The sequence below is a fragment of the Salvia splendens genome, chromosome 21 (genome assembly GCF_004379255.2).
Source record: "Salvia splendens isolate huo1 chromosome 21, SspV2, whole genome shotgun sequence".
Classification (NCBI taxonomy): Eukaryota; Viridiplantae; Streptophyta; class Magnoliopsida; order Lamiales; family Lamiaceae; genus Salvia; species Salvia splendens.
Genome location: NC_056052.1, coordinates 8,319,835 through 8,342,155, shown reverse-complemented (window position 1 = coordinate 8,342,155; position 22,321 = coordinate 8,319,835). Strand labels below are relative to the sequence as shown.

General features: G+C 39.8%; 1 protein-coding gene, 1 long non-coding RNA gene and 1 pseudogene across 6 annotated transcripts; 2 read left to right on the top strand and 1 right to left on the bottom strand.

Moving 5' to 3' along the window:
• The first annotated feature begins 1,359 nt into the window (after positions 1-1,359).
• LOC121784622 lies at positions 1,360-2,738 on the top strand (annotated as a pseudogene).
• Positions 2,739-9,659: 6,921 nt separating this feature from the next.
• LOC121784651 lies at positions 9,660-13,966 on the top strand. Of its 4 annotated transcripts, none has more exons than XR_006046753.1 (6): positions 9,660-10,107; positions 10,215-11,278; positions 11,367-11,592; positions 11,695-13,069; positions 13,422-13,648; positions 13,724-13,966. It is a non-coding gene; the product is annotated as an uncharacterized LOC121784651 (long non-coding RNA). The 4 variants fall into 4 exon arrangements; XR_006046754.1 differs by having other exon boundaries at positions 11,367-12,140; positions 12,298-13,069; XR_006046752.1 differs by having other exon boundaries at positions 9,662-10,107; positions 10,215-10,324; positions 10,716-11,278; positions 11,367-13,069; positions 13,724-13,965.
• Positions 13,967-19,663: 5,697 nt separating this feature from the next.
• LOC121784650 lies at positions 19,664-21,502 on the bottom strand. 2 transcript variants are annotated; one of them, XM_042182843.1, is made up of 4 exons: positions 21,426-21,502; positions 21,040-21,096; positions 20,586-20,938; positions 19,664-20,489 (listed from the first exon to the last, which is right to left on the bottom strand). In XM_042182843.1, exon 4 carries the CDS (start codon positions 20,410-20,412, stop codon positions 19,858-19,860), a length of 555 nt encoding a protein of 184 aa, XP_042038777.1. In that variant the 5' UTR covers positions 20,413-20,489; positions 20,586-20,938; positions 21,040-21,096; positions 21,426-21,502; the 3' UTR covers positions 19,664-19,857. The 2 variants fall into 2 exon arrangements, with proteins under 2 accessions (XP_042038777.1, XP_042038778.1); XM_042182844.1 differs by lacking the exon at positions 21,040-21,096.
• Between the last annotated feature and the right edge of the window lie 819 nt (positions 21,503-22,321).

Below are 22,321 nucleotides of genomic sequence, written 5' to 3'. Positions count from 1 at the left end.
AAGTGTTAAGAAAGCATTATCTCTTGTGGTTAATTATATTGTGTGAATTAGAACTTTTGCATAGGCGTGGATATGGGTGCTGCAAATATAGTTTTGAGAGTGTTAAAAAGTATCGAAGAGAGAGGTTTTTTCTTATTTACTCAACTAATACAAAGAATGATTTACATGCCTTTGTATAGGCTAGATCAAATGTCTTATAACACATCAATTCATATTAATCTCTTGATCCTTGTTTAAAATTTCCGAGATTTCTATTCAGCACTACCCCCAAGTTAAGTGATGGGATCTCCGATACTTAACTTGTCCAATACTCCACAGAATGACTTCGAGTTTACTACTTTTGTCAAAATGTCAGTCAACTAGTCTTTGGACTTAACTAAAGGCAACTCCACAATCTTTCCCTCTTCTCTTTTATGAAATGTCGAACTATCTCCACATGCTTGGTTCGGTCATATAAGCTAATAGCAGCTTTATTATCACAAAACAACCTACATGTTTTTGATGATGGAAGATCCAGTTCCGTCATCAACTTTCTCAGCCATAATGTTCTAGTCAGACCACTCTTGATTCCACAAAATTATGCTTCGGCATTAGAGAGTGCAACATCCTTATGCTTCTTGTTTCTCCAAGTTACAAGGTTACCTCCTATGCAGGTAAAGTATCCGGCCGTGGATTCCCTATCATTCTTATTTTCGACATCATGAACTAGCTCACTATTTCCACAACATACGCTATGTCTGGTATGGTGTGGGAGAGGTAGATGAGCTTTTCAACTAGTCGTTGGTATTTCCCCCCTTTCGGCAGGCTTTCATCCTTCGACTATTTGTAACCCATGGTTTTGTACTATGGGTGTATCTACAACTAAAGGTTTACTCAACCATTCCAGCTTCGGCGACTAGATCAAGTACATACTTCCTCTGATTTATAAAAATCCTGTGTTATGATATGAGTACTTCTATTCCTATGAAGTATTTGAGCAGTCCCTATGTCCTTATTTTGAAATTTTAAAACAAATGTTTTTTAAACCCCTTATTATAGTCAAATTGAGATTGATTATATTAAGCCGTACACATGATATGATATATTTTGATCTCATTTGAACATTTTCTTGTAACATTCTGTACAACATTGATGTATGATGTTACAAGCTAATTTTTATGAAGATGCACATGTACATACATATTATACACAAAGCAAATATCATAGCATAGATCTAAACGCACGTGTCAAACGTTATAGCATGAAGCTTCTTCCAACATAGGAGGAAACCTCGGAAAACTCATCTTTCTTCTTCTTCTCAAGCCTAAATCTACACAAATCTCATATCCATCAAAAGCTTCCCATCCTAAAAGAAAAGAAGCAAAAACAAAAAACAAAAAAATGTTCACCAAAAAGCTTAAGATCGCAATGTACCCATGGTTTGCCATGGGACATCTTACAACATTCCTTCACATCTCCAACAAACTTGCCCAAAAAGGCCACCAAATCTTCTTCATTCTCCCTCCCAAAACTCAATCCAATCTCATCCAATTCAATCTCCACCCCGACCTCATCAAATTCATCCCCGTCACCGTTCCTCACGTCGAAGGCCTCCCTCTGGGGACCGAGACCACAGCCGACGTCATCTTCCCCATGTACTCTCTCCTCCGCCACGCCATGGACCTCACTGAGCCCTCTGTCAAGGCCCTCCTCCTCGAGATCCAGCCCGACCTCGTCTTCTTCGACTTCACCCACTGGCTGCCGATGTTGGCCCGAAGCTTGGGCATCAAGTCGGTGCTCTACTGCATCATTAGCCCCGCCGCCGTGGCTTACCTTTTCCGCCAGGAACCCACCGCGGAGGGTTTCACCCGGCCTCCGTAGGGGTTCCCTCCCTCGTCGGCGATAAGGCTCCACCTGGACGAGGCGCGCACCGTGGACGCCATCAACAACATGGCGGAGTTCAAAAGCCCGATGAAGTTTGTCGAGTGCGTGATCATGGCGGCGGAGGAGTGCGACGCCATGGGGTTCAAATCTTGTAGAGAAATGGAGGAACTGCATCATGATTTTGTTGAGAAGAGATTTAAAAAACCGGTTCTTTTAGCCTGGCCGGTTTTGCCTGAACCGCCCACTTTGGGTTTGGAGGACCGGTGGGTCAAATGGTTAAACCGGTGCGGGCCGAAATCCGTGATTTACTGTGCTTTTGGGAGTGAGGCTAGGTTGAAGCTAGAGCTATTTCACGAGTTGTTGTTGGGATTTGAACTGACAGGTCTTCCGTTTTTGGCGGCATTGAAGCCGCCGATTGGGGCCAAGACGGTGGAGGAGGCGCTTCCCGAGGGTTTTACGAATAGGACGGAAAATAGAGGAGTTGTGGAGGGTGGTTGGGTTCAACAACAGTTGATCCTATCTCATCCCTCGGTGGGGTGCTTCGTTACACACTGCGGGTGGGGGTCGATCTCGGAGGCTTTGGTGAATGAGTGTCAACTAGTGCTAATGCCTCATGTCGGCGATCAGTTGATCAATGCAAGGTTTATGGGAGGAGATTTGAGAGTTGGGGTGGAGGTGGAGAAGGGAGATGAAGATGGATTGTTTACTAGAGATGGTGTGGTGAAGGCAATGAAGGTGGTGATGGATGGGGAGAGTCAGATTGGAAGGGAAATTAGGGCAAATCATAGTAAATGGAGAGAATTCATGTTATGGAAAGGCTTGAGGATTCTTACATTGATGAATTTGATCAAAAGTTGCATCAACTTTTGGAGTAGTTATATATCAAGTTATGGAAAAACATTTCTAACATTTGTTTTTTCTGTCAATGATAAATTTTCATTTACTTAGTGTTTGTGTAACTGTTATGAATCACTAATCTTATTTATTAGTTTATTTTAGGTGTATACAATGAGAGAAATAAAACCATTAAAATCAATATTAAAAATAAAAATAAAAAATTCTACCTTCCGGTATGGCATCGCGAGCGGTCGCGCTTCTCCTAGCGCCCGTCGCGGCGCCCCTTACACGGCCCCAGACCCATCGCCACTCCTCCCCTGCCCAACACCGCCACCTACAAAGGGGGAGATGCACGCTGCGCCTCTCCGGAATACCGTGGCTCCGTCAAATTGTAACACCCCCTACCCAACCAACCGTCGACCGAATAGGAGATGCCACCGGTGGGCACCATTGAGTATGATAATTAAAATTTTATTCTTTTCTGGATCTTTTAAAAACCAAATAATTGAACCATTAATATTTACCATCAAAACAGAAGTCATTTAATATTAAATTCAGTGTTCACATATCATAACTAACAACTCAAAGATCGATACCACTAAAAAGTTCAATGACCCGCCAAGAATGCAGCGCCACCACAAACATGAAGGAACATTAACTGCTACTCTCCAAAGCCGGCCAATAGCACACCCTAAACTTTAGCCATAATTCTCTAAAAACAATAATCACATTATTATACTATTTAAGTCTTCCATTGCCTAATTTAATTACTGACCATTTACATTATTATTATATACTCCATATACTTCAGTATGATATTTATCTTGCCAAATTCTTATTACAATCTGACATCATAAAAGGTTTAGCTGCCACTGGCGCTGTTGGTTTGCACGATCTCGTGCCACTGCTACTTCCACAAAAATTGGTTGAATCTTTGTCTGACCAACGACTCACGACTTTTCTTCATTTCAACTGTTTCTAAACTTTAAGCGCAAGCTTGCATACATCCTCATAACTGAAAACTGTTGGAATTGAACAACGTCATGGATTTTAGAGCGAAGCACACCAAAATAGCGAGCGATGGTTTGTTCATCTTCTTCCTCAACATCACAACGTATTCGTAGACAACCAAAATCATTAGTAAAATCCTCCACAGATAGATCCTCCTGCTTACAGACATGGTAATCAATAAGCGCATCCTGTCGATAGTGTGTAAAAAGAAATTTCCCCCGTAATATCTTTTTTCATTTTTTCCTAAGATTGGATTTTTGCTTTTCTTACCCTCACTGTTTGTCTCTTAACATGTTCCCACCAAATTGAAGCATGTTCAATTTGATAGCAACCAACTTGACCTTGTTGTTGTCACTAATGTTCTTGATATCGAAAACACGTTCTACACTATTTAACCAATCAATGAACTCATCTGGAAGAGCCTTACCCTCAAATTTTAAAATCTCAACTGCATGCCGATATCAAGTGTTGGGTCAGCCCCATAGTACCCATTTTCGCATTCCTCCTTCTCACGAGCAAAAGGGTTATTGTCGCGATCATTGTCATGACTGGAAAGATCTGAATCCAAATTTGCTTCGGTTCACGTTGCGCCTGTCGTCGCCGGAGGTCACAAAACTTCTGTCTCAGATCTTCAATCTGGATGTCGCGCAGTTCACGTTGCCGTGCAACGTCTTCGTGTTGGGGATCTCCACGTCCTCCACCACCACCGCCAACACGAGCACCACCACATCCACAGCCACGCCTACGTTCAGCCATTGATAATCAACCTGGATCGTGATACCAAATGATGCAAAAACATATAGAGAATGACTGAACTGGTAAAAAAGAACTCAACGAATTGAAAACTTAAGAGTACAAAAAATCAATGTAATATTATTATTTAAAGTAAGCATAATTAATTTAACAATGAGACATTTATATAAGCAAAGGGAAATCCTAAACTTATGAAATATAAAACTTAAAGGAAATAACTAAAAGGAAATAAATAAATATATAAACCCTAATTTGGTAGAAGGAAAAACAAATACTCCCTCCGTCCATAAAATATTGTCCAAGTTTGACTTGGCACGGGTTTTAAGAAATGTGAAGAAAATTGAGTTGAAAAAGTTAGTGGAATGAGGATCCCACATTTATATATTGGTTTTATAATAGAATATAAGAATAAAGAGTTAGTGGAAAGTGGGGTTTATTTATCAAAAATAAAAAGAAAAAAAATAAAGTGGGCAACTTTTCATGGACATACCAAAATGGCAAAACTAGACAACATTTCAGTGACGAAAGGATTAATATTTTTTAATCTACTAGTTCTACTAACTAGGAAATAAATAAAAACCAAAAATAACTTGCTTAACCTCCAAGTCATGCTGGAACTGCATCAGAATATCTTCCGACACGCATTACCAACGATTGTCAACAATTGTGTCGTCTTCACGAAGTAGTACACACCTTTCCCAGGATGCTCAGCAGCGTTGACTAAATGCATTGGCAATGAAAGAATTTCCCCACGACATGGAGAGGTGCGTACATTAGTTGGCACAATGGCACCCACCAGACAATTGTGCTAGAGACGGTTACCGACTACTGTCTATGGATTTGATATGCATTTTTTCGGGATCCCGGATCGAACGACAATCTCAATGTCCTCAACCAATCTGTTAAGGACTTAATTCCTTAACGGTGATCGGCGGTTGTCTGCTCGGCGATCAAGAGATTTTCCGGCGTCCTGAGATAGGATCAGCGGTGGTTCTAGGTTCTTGCTATGCGCGGAACTCCTCCGTCGGGCAGCGGTTAAACTAGGGTTGAGAGAATAATTCACAATTTTGTGGGCAAATAATATTTCATTCATGTGCTTTTCAAGTTTATGAACATAGCCCTATTTATAGACTAAGGACCCTAGGGTTGGTTCGACTCCTAACCTAGTTCATCTGGGAAAGAACCAACAAAGAAAACCTGAAACGGAGCTTATAATTAGGCTCGACTCTTTACAGGAATTACATAATCAAAATAAACTAATATCCAAAAATAAGGAATAAATAGAAAGAAAGAAATTCTCCTAACACTACTTGGGAACGTAGTCGCCCAACAAGTCTAGCGGGCGACGGTTTCTCTTCGGCTTTGTCGTCGCGATCGACGGCTGCTTCTCCTTCACCGGAATCGCCGGCGTCTCCGCCGTCCCCGCGTCGTCCTGGGCTGTCTCCATCACCGGTTGTTGTGGCTGCTGTGGCTCCTGTACGGGGACCGTATCACAATCTCCCATCTTCAATCAAGTTTTAGAAGGTAAAGCCTTGGCCCCAAAGACCCCATCAGGTTCTTTTTGCACAAAGGCAATAGGCTGCTCGGAAAGATATTGAAAGAGCGTTTGGGGTTCTATAAGCATGGTTCGCGTATCAAAGCGACGAGTCATTCTTGGTTTGAGCTAAACCTCACCTATATCATTGTATGCTTGTATTGTCACGCATGACATGATGACGAAGGTCCGGCTGAGTAAAAATTGATGTGAAGCTTATTAATTAGTTTTTGCACTATTTTTGATGTTTTAATATTTAAAAAATATATATTTTTTGGCACAATTAGTTTTAACGTTTTGGCACGAAAACAATATTCACTGCCGGAAATATGATCTGGAAGACACATATTCATGTTTTAAAAATCAATTTTGTTTATAAACTTTGCCAAAAGGTCATATTACACAATTTAATTCGTTTAAACACTAGCATCTGTTTATAATGTTATAAGAAGACTACTAAAATAATGTGCGAGAATTGGCCTAGTGTAAAATAATAATGTCTAAGGTCAGACATTTCAAGTTAATTTAAGTCCACTTTGATGCATGTGGCTTTATTCTTTTGCTTATAGTAGTACTTTTATTAGTATAATATGCCTTGAATCTATATAGATTATATTTTCTAATTGGGATAGAATTATGTTTCCTAATTAGGATATAATCTCATGTGTGTCTATTTATATGGGAGTAGAGCACATAATTTTGTGATTTGAAATCTAATCTGAAATCTGTAGCCATAATCTGAAAACAATCAGAATATAATCTGTTCTCCGTTTCTGCTCGTGGACGTAGCCAACGCAACGTTGGTGAACCACGTAAATTTGTGTCTTCTTTACGTTTCTGTTTACCTCGATTTACACAATTACTCTATTCTGTCACAACAAACTAGTATTAGAGCGATCTTTGCTGAAGCAGCAAGGATTGTGGGCGCCGCTAATTGCAAAAGGAAAGGCAAAAAAGGCAGACGAGAAGGATGACGAATGGGTAACCATAGATGAAAAGGCTCACTCGACAATCATGTTGTGCCTGTCTGACGATGTTATCATCGAAGTCGTTGATCAGTAAACTGTAGTTGCCCTCTGGACGAAGTTGGAGAGTTTATACATGGCAAAGTCTCTAACCAATAAGTTGCTCCTGAAGCAACATATGTTCCGATTACGCATGCAGGAAGGTACGCCCCTTCGGGATCATCTGGAAAATTTGAACAAAATTTTGCTGGATTTGCGTAATGTTGAAGTTAAAGTAGAAGATGAGGATGTTGCTTTAATTCCGCTAGTTTCTTTGCCTGAGTTGTATGAGAATTTCGTTGAGTTATTTATGACTGGGAAAGAAACTCTGTCTCTGGAAGATGTTCGATCTGCTCTCCACATCAGAGAAGATCGGCAACAGGCAACTAGTCCAGCCACAGAAAGTCAGGCGTCGGGATTATCTGCTACGGGTACGGGTCAGAAGAAATCTGGAAAGAAGAAGTGGAAATCAAAAGGGGGATCGAAAGGTTTCCAACCCGGCGACATCTGCACATATTGTAAAGAACCAAGGCACTGGAAGTATGATTGTCCAAAGAAGAAAAAGAAAGGGGATGCCAATGGTTCAGCAACTGTGGCAGAAGCTGATGACTCAGATTCTGAAGTAAGCCTGGCGCTAGTTGCAGATGACCAGCCACACAGCAACGATGTGTGGATTTTTGACTCAGGAGCATCGTACCATCTGTGTCCGCACACAGATTATTTCACCACTTATGAGCAGATAGATGGAGGCAATATTACCATGGCCAACAGTGTTGTCTGCAAGGTGGTTGGCATTGGCTCTATCAGAATAAGGACGCATGATGGGGTGTTTTGCACCTTGAACAATGTCACGCATGTTCCACAGATGAAGTAATGGATTCAGCTTCAAAGGTTCAGGTGAAGTAATGCATATTATGAAAGGTTCGAAGGTGGTTCTGACAGCTTTGAAACGGGGTACCTTGTATATTCTGAAAGGTTCCATCGTGACAGGCTCTACTGATACTGCATCATCCGAGATGTCGGCCGAGTGTATGACAAAGCTATGGCATATGAGGCTTGGTCACATGGGGAACGAGGGATGCAAATTCTGTCCAAGCGTGATTTTCTCTCTGGGCATAAAGTGAAGAATCTGGATTTCTGCGAACACTGTGTTTTTGGGAAGCTTCATCGCAACAAGTTCCCAAAGAAGGTTGTTCATCGGACCAAGGGGACGCTCGACTACATTCACATGGATTGTTGCATCACGTGCTGAATCTATTGGAGGTCACAAGTATTTTGTGTCGATGATTGATGACTACTCGAGGATGACTTGGGTGTTCATGATGAAGTATAAAGGTGACGGTTTCAAGAAGTTCAACCAGTGGAAAACCTTGGTGGAAAATCAGACAGGGAAGAAAATCAAGCGACTGAGAACTGATAATGATTTGAAATCCAATATGAAATCTTTAGTCATAATCCGTAAAACAATCTGAATGTAATTTGTTCTCTGTTTCCTGCCCGTGGACGTAGCCAACAATGTTGGTGAACCACGTAAATCTGTATTTTCTTTACGTTTCTGTTTACCTCGATTTACACAATTACTCTATTTTGTCACAACTTTTTTCATCCTAGAATAGATGTCAAATTTAAAAATGTAAAAAAAAATTAGAAGATATTTTTGGTATTTTAATGATAAGAAAAATATACTGCATTTAAAAATATTTATATGAAATAGAAAAACGTTATTGGAGTAGTAATGAAGAGAGATAAAGTATAATTGAATATATTAATACTGATTTACTTTTCCAAAAAAGGAAACGTGATACTACCTCTGTGTCATGCTATTCGCATTTATTTTTCGGCGTGTCCCAAACTACTTGCATTATTTCTATTTTAAGTAAGAATAAGGATATTTAGTTAATATTAGAGTTGATTAAATGTTCCCTTATTACATGTAAAATGCTAATTTAATTACATTGATTAGTCAATTCTTAGTTTATGCCGAAAAAGAGAACTGTGAATAGTATGAAGCAGAAAGGGAGTATCGTTTTGGAGAAAAAAAATTGTAACATCTACGTTGTGTGTTGCAACGGTCGGATGGAGTATAAAAATTTAATGTTAAATATAGTACGGTGCGTAAGTTAATAGTACTAATAACTATTCATAAATGGTTTTTGTTCTGTCAATATAAAAAAATAAGTAACTTTTGTAATCATGTCTAGAGACTAAAAGATAACAACCATGATTAGTTAATGCGATTATTATTATAAACTCATGGAAATTTTCGTGGCCTGCATAAATAAATGAATTATGGAAATATAATTTATTTTCAAGAAATAAATCCAATTTAAAATATGTCCTTTATTTCCCTTTATTTCTTAATCGTTTAGATGTGCTCTTCTGGTACTAATGGAGCCAAAAAACGGTAATTAAATAGGAGTAGTATATTCATTATCTGTAATTGTCAAAAGTGTCACACATCCACCTAATATGATCGCTTTCCACAACAATTCAATAAAGTCGTCTAATTATTTCAATTCACATTTTAAAAGATTATCTTACGCTCAACTTGCATTATTATTGCTAGACCATGAACCCCAACTTTGGATTATTTAATCTGTCAATCGATTGATAGACAAAAAATTTAGTCTTATAACTTAAAATTAAGACTTATCTAAAATGCTATTCATCAAAAAGCAGTTTGTTTCTTTACTTTCAAAAATTAGTTTGTTTGTTTCTTTGCTTTACAAACACAGTCTTCCTCAACTTGTTAGTCCCTAAGAGCGCGTTTGGTTGTTAGGTTTTGGTCAGATTATTATTTTTAACTGCAATATACATAATGTTTGGTTAATATATCTTTCTTTTCTATGGCCCGTGTTTAAAGTGCTAGGCCCGCACTATTCATTTAATATTCGACGTGGTAGAATCGCGATTTTTTTGGGTGTTTTGATCTGCGTGCCGGATTAACACCCCTTTTTCCCCAATTGCCCATTCTCATTATTGCAATTCGAATTTGGTCAAGCAACTCAAGGTGCGAAACCTCTTCCACACACGGGAAGAAAGTGGTTGTCCTCTTCACCCGGCGCCGGAAGTTTATGCACAAGGGCTCGATTTAGCCTGCGCAAGGTAATTTCGTTCTCTAACATTTGCTTTGTGCAGATTTGTCGCTGTTTATGTTGGATCTAACCCCAATTGCATAGCCTCATAATTTTATTTCGAATTTGGTGACGCAGCACAAAGCTAAAGCCGCCTCTCAAGGATCTCGCTTAGCAGAAGATATTGGTTGTCCTCAGTACTCGTCGGTGGAATTTCATTCGAAGGGAATCGATTTAGATCGCTGAAGGTAATGTCGTCCTTTTGCAACCATATTATGCAAATCTGCATACGTTTCAGTTTGATTTTTATGAGTAATCGTTTGGATCTAGTTTTTAAAAAGTATCAAGTGCTTCTATGTGTCTCCTTTTAGTGTGAATCCCTTTATACTTTGCGAATAGTACTTTTGATTTCTGTTGATGAGCTTTTCAATTAGTCTATGTGTTCTCTCGGTACAAATGTGTCGAATACTCCATGGGCTTTTTTGCAGAGTTTGTTGTAATGGGTAGACAATTAAATTGGTAATTTCTTGTTTGTGACCATCAATATGATTATAGCTGTTCAGATCTACTGTACGTGTGGTGTGACGATAATTTCTTTGGTTATTCCAATGTCTTATTCTGAAACTTTTGTTGGTGCAGTAGCTTGATCCTGCTGCTAGTATTACCATATGTGGTAATGGCTCGTCCATTTCGTTTTTCCAAAGTCGTGTACCTCATGGTAGAAGAGATAGTGCATCTCTTACATATGCACACGCTTATCCTGTTGCACGTATATCTGAAAGAATTGCACGTTGCGGCCGGTGTAATAGGCAGAATCTAATTAGGTATTCGCATAAGATAGGATGCCCCAACAAGTAAGACATATGAATAGACTCACAAAAATTAGTGACATAGATTGTTTCGTGAACTTACGCATGGATAGTAACACATTTGGTCGTTTATGTATCCTGTTAAGAGACGTTGGTGGGCTGCGAGATGGAAGATATGTATTACTAGAGGAACAAGTAGCTATTTTTCTAAGTATCTTAGCTCACCACAAGAAAATTCGTCCTTCTGGTTTTGATTTTAAGCGGTCCGAGGAAACAATATCGCATTACGTCCATCTTGTGCTGAAGGCAATTCTTAGACTTCATACCATTCTCCTGCCACAACCCGATCCTGTAACGAACACTTAAGTTGATCATCGGTGAAAACATTTTAAGGTAAAGAACTCTATGACCCAATACACCTAACATTTTAAGGAAATGAACTGCGTGTTGAATTTTTATAAATATATATGATCCGTTGTAGGGTTGTATTGGCGCTTTGGATGGGACATACATAAATGTCCTTGTCAGTAAAGTGGAGAAGCCACGCTATCGATCTCGGAAGGGGCAAATATCCACAAACACTCTGGCGGCATGCGTCTGAAACATGAGATTCTTGTATTTTCTACTCGGGTGGGAGGGTTCCGACGGCGATTCTCGAGTGCTAAGGGATGCCGTCAGTAGAGACAGGGGATTGAGGGTGCCCAGAGGTTTAAACACACCATTGTCTTTGACACTTGTCGGTTTTTTCAAAATTGATTCTTCTTTCTTTATAAGTACATCACCATCCTGACCGATTGTGGTATTTTTAGGAAATTACTTTCTAAGCGATAATGGATATGGAAATTATGAAGGATTCCTGACGCCGTTCAAAAATGTCTGTTACCATTTGAAGGAATGGGGCGTCGATACCCAAAGAACCCAAAATGCTCGTGAATTGTTTAACTTAAGACATAATAAAGCTCGTAACATTATCGAGCAAGCTTTTGCAGTTCTTAAAATGAGATGGGGCATTCTGCGAAGTGCTAGTTTCTATCCGATCAAGATCCAAATCCGGATGATAATGGCTTGCTTCTTACTCCACAATTTTATTCGTGGTGAGATGACCAACGACCCAATAGAACAGGAAATTGCAAGTGACATACAGATTGGCATTGTAGATGATGTTGATGGTGAAATTGAATATGTTGATCAAGTAGAGACAACAACTGTTTGGACTCAAAAGAGGGAAGATTTGGCTAACTCAATGTGGAACAATGTGTGTATTGCCATGTAGTTTAGATATAAAATGTGCTATAAAATTTGCTTTCTTTTTGATCTGTATTGTTCTAATTAAGTCAGGTTTAACACACTCTGATCTTTTATCCGTTGTTTGTAATTTACAACCTCCTAATGTCGACGACAACAACCGATAGTGACATGATACCCGAGTGTGTTTGTGGTCGAGGCAAGATGAAGTTGTTACGTGCTGGGAAAGATGCCAAACACTGCGGTAGGTTGTTTTACAAGTGTCCGACTGATGCAAACCAATCAGGGTCTTTCTTGTGGTGTGACGAATATCATAGTAGGATTGGTGATGGCACGCAACCCGACTACGTCTTGAACCAAACGTACCGCCCTACAAAGACAGTGCGCAACATAGATGATGAGAAGAATAAAATGAGAGCTAACAGTGGACACGTTTGTGGAGTTTGTGGCCGATGCCAAGCTGAAATTAGAATGAACTTTGTGTTGGTTTCATGGGTTTGGTATTGTAATTGTTGGGGGTTGTTTTAGGGAAACTATTCTAGTTTGCACTTGGACTTATATTTAAATTTGAATTGTAGGATGCCCTCACTGCATGAACTTATTGACGGTGGTTTATATATTTAACCTATTTAACTATTTTGCAATACATATCAATGTTGTGGTGTTGTTTATGCATTTCTTGCCAAGGTTGTTGTTTTGCCTTTGATCGTAGAATATTTCAACTGAATTTTTATAGCATATAGCTTTGTTTATGCAGTATTCCATTGATTGAGTTCAATGGTAGTGGGTAAAGCATTGAATGTGAACTCCTTTTGGGTCAATATTTTTGCCTAGCATTGGAGAGATTTGAGGTCATTATGTTTACTTGGCAATTGAAGAAAGTGGATTGGACATGAACCAACCCAACATAGGCGACATTACTCATTAGCTAGAGGAATGGTAGGTGAAAATTTTAATTAGTGTATCCCTTATATATCACACCATCAATGAACATCAATGCATTCATGAAACTACCCTCTGCATTTGGCGCACCTCAATTTAATTGGGTGGTTGCATGTCAAAAATTTTAAATATTTGTACTTGTGTATCTCCAACAAGCAGCAACTTATATATACGGCCAGCATGTATACTCCAGACCATTCACCAGCCAAAATTTGCTTTCAACTCCTCTCTTTCGAAAAAAATGTCAGACAACATACCCAACCAAAGCACACTCCTCTACGCGTCAATCTGACGCACGAGATGGACTCAGTCCTGCTCGGTACAATGAAAAGGTTGAAACTTGCTGCAGGTTGCGGGGGCTCTGTTTTCCCCAGCCACTTCATAACCGAGGCAAAGATCGCGATCGAAAAGCAGCTTGGTCTTGTATTTGAGTGGTATGACATTGTGGATAGTCTGCATTTTCTGGAGAAGTGATATAATACTTTTAATAAGATCGTAGCGTTGGAGGGGACCTACTAGAACGCGGCGACGAACATCGTAATTGTTGCTGCCCCCAATTAGCCGCAAGTGCTTGAGGTAAGTACATCACTACATATTTCGACATATGTTTTAAGGTGTTTTGTTCTCATGTATCCTTTGGTTTTGTTGAAGCGAAAGTCACTTCTCGGAGCTTATAACCGACGTGGCGATCCCTCATATAATCAACTCAACGAGCTGTTCGGACTGAAAGCCGTCAAAGAGGAACAAGAGAACACGATGATCGTGCTGAGTGACTCTCAAACTCAAGAACTGGTGCACGCTGGGAAAGAAATGACGGCCCCCCGGATGTTGTTGTTGGAAATATTGTAGCCTTTTACACGGGCAAACTCTTGCTATTACAAAAGAGCCAAAAACTAGAAGGTAAATAAAACAAAGTAAATACAATAAAAGGAACAAGATACAAACTATAGTCTTCTTTAAGTCGAGTCGAGGTATCCCTCTCTCCGCAAGACGAGATACGCCCCGGCTAGTGCTCACGGATTGGCGCAACGTCCCCAAAGATGAAACAACTTTCCTCCTACCGAGTTGAAGCACCTCAAACTCGTAGGCTCCGACAAACTTGAATTGGAGGCGAGAATCGAGTAATGCAATGCTCATAATGATGCGAACTAGAATGCTTGAGAGCTAGAGAGAAGAGAGAATGATTTGTTGGTGTCTATTCCATCTCTCAAATCCACCCATATTTATAGGATATGAGTGACCATATGAGAGGTCTTGGCATTAAGGAACCTCATAAACATTTTGGAGGTTACCCTAGAAGTGAAAAGCCAAAAGACTTAGAAAATGAAAAGCTTAAAGCTCTTCAAATTTATCATGTTTTCAACAATTCCCCACATTGGTTAGAGTGCTGCAAGCTCAAACCAACACCAGACACAAATGCATGTATGCAGACTCTTTGCTCAGTTCTCGAGAAACGATACTGTATTTGGAGAGGTAACTTGTGATTTTGAACCTTCCATAGTCAACACTATCGGACATACCGGTGGGCTAGTGGACGCGATGCCTTGAACTATTCCTCCTTGGTGTATGCCTAGTCAATAGCATCAACACAATATTGTCTTAACTCCATCAGTTCTCACGTTTGTGTCCGTTTCAGCCGTGGAACACTTCTTTGGAATTCATAAGTGACTCACACACACGAAGCGGCCTCACTTCTCACTTACATAGGTGATTCTTTCATGAGTATCCTGCCATATTGCATCGACTTGAGATTTCAAGAATCATTAAAAGTCAAAAGACTTAACCTCTTACCACGTGCAAGTTACAACACTCAATGCTTTCTAAAGAATGAGCGAAGATTAAAATCTTCTGAGTGTTACAGCTAGATTTGTATAGCTTCGTTTTCCCATTGAACCAATCCCATGGGATCTCCAATCGTATGGTTGGGTTACCACTATACTCATCTTTTAAGATGTGGTTTTCAGTCCCATTCCTTTTAGCAATTTATGCATTTGATCACGGTTTAAACCTTTTGTTAACAGATCCGCTAAGTTATCCACTGACTTTACATAGTCAACTGAGATAATGCCATTTGTGATCAACTGCCTTACGGTATTATGTCACCGATGAATATGTCGAGACTTACCATTATAAAAGCCACTTTGTGCTCTACCAATAGCTGCTTTGCTATCACAATGTATCAATATTGCGGGCACTGGCTTCTTCCAACATAGAATACATTCTAGGAAATTTCTGAGCCACTCAGCTTCTTCCCCTGCTTTATTCAATGCGATAAACTCAGATTCCATGGTGGAACAAGCAATACATGTCTGTTTCGTTGATTTCCACGAGACAGCACCACCCCCCACAATGAACACATACCCACTTGTCGAAAATGAGTCTTTTGAATCAGAGATCCAATTTGCATCACCGTACCCTTCAAGTACTTGGGGATATCTTGTGTAATGCAACCCAAAGTTAATAGTACACTTCAAGCATCTCAAAACTCTACACAGAGCTTTCAAATGTTCCTTGCTTGGGTTGCTCGTAAATCGGCTCAACTTGTTTGCAGGACAAGCAAGATCAGGTCGAGTACAGTTCGTGATAAACATCAAACTTCCTATGACCTTTGCATACTCTTCTTGAGCAACAGAATCACACATATTCTCGCTCAAATGGACATTGAACTCCAAAGTAGTCTTTGCTGGCTTACAATCAAACGAGTTGAATTTCTTAAGCATTTTCTCAACATAATGAGATTGCGTTAAGACAATTCCCTCATTAGTCCTCAATATTTTGATTCCGAGAATCACATCAGCTAGACCCATATATTTCATATCGAAATTTCTTTTCAACATGTTTTTAGTCTCGTTAATAATGGCACTGTTGCTGCCCATTATCAACATATCATCAACATACAAACACACAATAACAAACTCGGTATCTGTGTTCTTAATGTAAACACACTTATCACACTCATTAATAGTGAATCTAATGTTGTCAAATTTCAAATGCCATTGTAACGGTGCTTCCTTTAACCCATATAATGACTTTACCAGTTTGCATACTTTACGCTCTTGTCCAGGCACAACAAACCCTTCGGGTTGTTTCATATATATTTCTTCTTCCAGATCACCATTCAGAAATGCAGTTTTCACATCCATTTGGTGAATCTCAAGATTGTGCAAAGTAGCAATCGCAAGAAGCACCCGAATGGAAGTGATTCTCGTAACATGTGAGTAGGTATAAAAAAAAGTCATACCCTTCTTTTTGCTTAAAGTCTTGGATAACTAGGCGAGCTTTGTACTTATCTATAGTACCATCGGGCTTATATTTCCTTTTGAGAATCCACTTGCACCCTAAAGCCGTACAGCCTTCAGGCAAGTCTACTAACACCCAAGTGTTATTTCTCGTGATGGATTCAATTTTACTATTGATAGCTTCTTGTCACCACGCTGCGTCTAGGACAGACAAAGCTTCAGCCAATGACTTTGGTTCACCATCCAACATGAAAGTTATGAAGTCTGGACCAAAAGTCTTAGCAATTTTAATTCTTTTACCACGTCTTGGTTCTATATCCTCAGGACTTGACCTCGTCCTTTTTGGAGAATTAGAAAGTGGCTTCATCCACCATTCTATCACTAGAACGATCATCTTGCTTCTTGCAAGGGTACACATTCTCAAAGAATAAAGCATTTCTTGACTCAATTATTGTTCCTTCAGCCACGCCAGGCACAACTGACCTATGGACTAGGAAACGATATGCGCTACTATTAAGTGCATGGCCAATAAAGATGCAATCGACTGTTTTATGGCCTATTGCAACTTGTTTCGGAGGAGGCACTTCTACCTTCGCTAAACACCCCCACACTTTGAGGTATGTATATGAAGGTTTCTTTCCCTTCCACAATTCATAAGGAGTCACATCCCTATTTTTTAGTGGAATTTTGTTCAGGATATGATTCGTTGTTAACACAACCTCCCCCACATGTTCTGGGATAAACCAGAATTAATCAACAGAGCATTCATCATCTCTTAAAGTATTTGATTTTTTCGTTCAGCAACTCCATTTGACTGGGGAGAATATGGAGCCGTTGTTTGGTGAATTATACCACTTGCATGACATAATTTTGCAAACGGGGCTACATACTCACCACCTCTATCACTTCGAACACACTTAATTCGACAATTAAGTTTATTTTCGGCTTCATTTTTGAAGTCTTTAAACACTCCAATTGCCTCATCTTTACTTCTTAATAAGTAAAAGGTAACAATACCTTGTGCAATCATCTATAAATGTGATGAAGTACTTTTTATCACCTCTAGTTTGCACAAATTTTAAATCACATACGTCTGTATGAATTAATTTTAGAGGTTTTGTGCTCCGTTCTACCGAGCGAAACGGTAGCTTGGTCATTTTTGCTTCAACACAGACTTCACATTTCTTTTGTTAGTTAAACTCGTGATCTTTTAGTAAATCAAGATTCACTAATCTTTTTATAGCATTTAGATTTACATGTCCCAATCTATTATGCCATAAATCAGAGCTTTCAAGCAAATAAGAGGATGTGTCATCTTCCTTATTGCTTATTCCTTTTCCACGGTGAATAACCATAACATTCAGCTCAAAAAGCCCATTCACTAGGTGACCTTCACCTATGAACTTTTCATACTTCGTCAATATAACCTTTTCACACTCAAATTCTAGTGAAAATCCATGATTTACTAGAAGTGAGCCTGACACCAAATTATTTCGGATGTCTGGGACATACAGCACATCCTTAAGGGTAAAAACCTTTCCTGATCCTAATTTTAGGAACACTTTACCCACACCAACCACCTTAGAAGAGGCTTGGTTTCCCATGCATACTTTTCTACCTCCAACAGATTTGTAAGTAGAAAAAACGCTTCTCTCGGAGCACACATGACATGTGGCACCTGTATCAACAAACCATTCATTTGGATTATTACCATGGTCCACGTCGGAGACCATTGCGACCACCTCGTGATCTTTGTTGTTTATAACAACACGTTCAAATAATTTGCACAATATTGTCTCCTAATTACTACTGCCAATTCTAAATTGGTCTTGCTTGTCAGATGACAAATGATAAACACCATTTTAAGAGAATAGATCTCAAGGAATTAACCACTCCATAGCGCATCGACATGATTTCAGCAAGAGTACACTATCTCGTCTTGCGATTGTTGGAAATATTATAGCCTTTTACACGGGCAAACTCTTGCTATTACAAAAGAGCCAAAAACTAGAAGGTAAATAAAACAAAGTAAATACAATAAAAGGAACAAGATGCAAACTATAGTCTTCTTTAAGTCGAGTCGAGGTATGCCTCTCTCCGCAAGACAAGATACGCCCCGGCTAGTGCTCACGGATTGGCGCAACGTCCCCAAAGATGAAATGACTTTCCTCCTACCGAGTTGAAGCACCTCAAACTCGTAGGCTCCGGCAAACTTGAATTGGAGGCGAGAACCGAGCAATGCAATGCTCCTAATGATGCGAACTAGAATGCTTGAGAGCTAGAGAGAAGAGAGAATGATTTGTTGGTGTCTATTCCATCTCTCAAATCCACACCTATTTATAGGATAGGAGTGATCATATGATAGGTCTTGGCATTAAGGAACCTCATAAACATTTTGGAGATTACCCTAGAAGTGAAAAGCCAAAAGACTTAGAAATGAAAAGCTTAAAGCTCTTCAAATTTCTCACGTTTTCAACAGTTGACTATGGAGAGGTGAGTAGCAACCAGCCCTTCTCATTTGCCAGGCGCAAACTCATGTTCGACGAAGGCAGCCCTCTGGACCAGGAATCGACCAACAAGAAGGCTGTCTGCTACTACGGGGTAGATGCTAACGGAAAGTTGGAAAGGAAGGTCGAGGAAGAAAGTTCTCGTGTTTTGCCTCGGCCGTTGCCACCAAACAGTCCCACGTTGGCCTACTCATGTGCATCGAACAGTCCAATGATGTATTGAAGGGTGCTAGGGAAGCCCCACATATAAATGGGTTAACAAGTGCATGGCCTCGTTTGGAAAGGCACCTCTATATTTGCTAGTGTCTTCATTATCGGATTTTAATATCCACTATATTATTTTGCCAATATTTTTAGCTAATCTCGAAGGCAGAGGTTGCATACGAAGAACAATTTTCGTTGTATCATAAGGCTATTTTTGCGGCTATTATAATTAATGAATTTAAGCTATTATGCATTATCACCATTGATGGAGTTGCATTGCAGTATCTGCACATCATCATATTGAGCTACTAATATTGGTTCAAATCATATATAAATATTTTAGTGGTTGATAGGTGTATATGCTCCAAACTTTTATAGCTAATGGGGAAAAGAATTTATAAAGACCCATGCTGTAATTTGCAATGGTTTACATCAATGGACGACCATACTTGCACTCGGAGAGACACTATGAAGAGAAATAAGGAGTATATGGACTGGTTAACTCATGAATCATTGCATCATTCCCATTCAAGCTGTTGTTCGATACTGCAGTAAAGCATATCATTCACAAAAATTAAAGGGAGACCAAATAAGAAAACACAAGGTACAGAAGTTAGATAGTCATAATTCAACACGGACGATTAGTTTTAAGAGGTCTTAGCGTAGATCTTAATTACATTACCAAAACATCATCCTAAAACAGCCACACAAAAACTAACAGTACGGTTTGAGCTACAAAACGGTTATCTTACTACATTACCAGTTAATATAGGCTGAAATTGTCCAAAAGAGCATAATATTCATAAGACAAAAAAAGGCGGTGATGTAAAGCCAGCTAGATGCGACCCTCTTTCTCCAGGACACGCTTCGCATATCCGGCCTTCGAAGCATCAGGGAGTCCTGTGAAGATCTCTAGTCGGGAGTTCTCCTTACCAATGATGTCGCACAGATCATACATTTCATTCTCGGTCAGCTCTGGTATGTTGCCAAAATGACGAAAGATCTCCGCCCTTGCTTTACCAAAATCTATCTCGTACCCAATGCGTAATGCCAAAGTCTCCAAATGAGCGTTGGTGTCCTCATGTAGCTTTCCGAGTAGCTCAACTATGTCGTTATCATTCTCCCGGACTTTGTGTTTGCGCTTGTTTTTTAGAGGAGCGTGACCGCTTGCATTAGCTATCGCTCCACTGCTTGCAGTAGCGTTCACCCCACTCTGCGTGCTGCTGTCATCAACACCAGTATTCGCAAACATGGCCTGCATCTGCTCGTCTTCACCTAGAAAATCTTCGAAGCTAGAATGATAATCACTACTGTCACCTGTAACAGGCGCATCTGGCGAACTATTCGCCGCCGCATCAGGAACCCATTCATCATGTCCACCAGTTGCCATGTCCTAGCCGAAGATAACCTCCAGTCCTCCCAGTAAGGCCAGGACTTCGTGCGCATGCCGCGAGCACCGCTGTCTTGCTGCGTGGGAAGATACAAGTATGTTCAAGGTCAGGACCAATGCTAATGAGACTATCATAAGTTACTATTGTTCAACAGCTAGTTAAACATAACAACCTTAACGATTTGATCCCACTGGCCATCTTCGCAATCGATCTTAAAATCTCAATGTACATTGAAACCGACACCACTACGGTCGAGAATTTTGGCCAGTAAGTTGTAGCTTTTCTTGACCGTCGTTATCTTAGACTGAATATGCGGATTGGGTTTCAAGTCAGTTCTAGGAAACTCTTTTTGCAGCCATTCTTCAACCTTGCCCAAGTAACCTCCTCGGAACCCATTATTTGATTTCCACCCACGGGCCACCAAATCCTTCATGGCAACCATGAGGACAGCCTCTTCACGGTCAGACCAAGAACGACGGGGAATAACAGCTCTGCGATCGTTCCCCCTTCGGTATTGGCTACTCCCTGGGACAAATTAAGGAATGTAGGGCATAAAGTAAAAGAAATGTGTAAGTATGTAGACGAGACCAGACTATGGACATGAATATGTTCATGAAATCCCAAACCTTGTGTGTTCTGGCTATCATTTCCGGAGGGTACAAATATTCGAGGATCGAACATAGCTTCGAAGAATAAACGAGCAAGAGTCACATTCAAACTAACTCAGTAAACATAGTTTAACAAATAGAACATACCAAGACATTTGCAGCAGCGTTCGCCAAACAAAGTAAACAGAACATCAATTGCAAGAAATTTAGCCGAAAATGTCAATCTTCAAACCAACATTTTACATTGAAATTACAGTGGCATGCGCACAGCATAACCACTATGTTGTTCTCGTCAACAAAAAAATAGGGAACAAGGAGTGCATAACGGAATGGAAAACCGAGACTCACAACCTAAAATCAGGTGTAAATCAGGGAATGAGCGAACCACTTTCTAACTATCTAACCTGGATGGGATTTAGATCTTCTCTCTGGGAGGAATTTTGCAGTCGTCGCTGATGGGGTGAGATTGCTCCGAAAAAACACCGCGCGAATGTCTAATTTCTGAGAGGGATTCGCGGTTTTATGACTATGCAAAACTGAAATTCCACTGCAACCCTAGGGGCAAAAAAGGCAGCACAACATTACACTCCGTATGACTACGGTCAACCAAACGATAGGATTGGCCTTTTTGTTTAATTTGGCCTCTATTCAACCAAACAGCCAATGGTAACGACATGCACAGATTATACACCGAAGGTAACCAGGTTTATAAACTTTACCCACCTTAATAACCAAACGACCCCTAAGGAATCTCGGTGGATTGAGATTAAGTGAAATGGCTGTCTATGGAGCTTTAGTTTCTGTATTGAATATTATAGATCAAATTCAGATTCATCCACGCCCTCCTATTTCCATCCACCAAAAACAGCTTGAATCTCTCACTCAAGCAGTTACATCTCTACAAAATTTTCTTGAAAGCTATTCTCCCCACGGTGGCTACACCGAAGAAGAAGATATTTGGGAGAGTCGCATTGCTGAAGCAGCTTATGATGCTGAAGACGTGATCGAGTCGTATATCGTTGATCAAATTCGTCTTCGATCGAGATGTGATGTAGAAACCTTTAGCTCTATTCAATTCTATCAAGGTCTTGTTTAATTTCCAAAAACAATAGTAATAGTTATCCTTATATATGAATTCATGATTTTAGTTTTCTAGTAATCATCAACTTATATAGATATTTCCCCATCAATTTGTAATCATGTTGAAGTGATAATTTCTTTTCAACAGGTCTGCAAAAGGTGATAGAAAACATGAATTTGATCAGGATTGAGATTAAAGAGAAGGTGGTAGTCCAAGATC

What these genes read in the sequence shown, in the direction of transcription:
- LOC121784650 (XM_042182843.1), bottom strand. Translation starts at nt 20,412, where the DNA reads ATGGCAACTGGTGGACATGATGAATGGGTTCCTGATGCGGCGGCGAAT.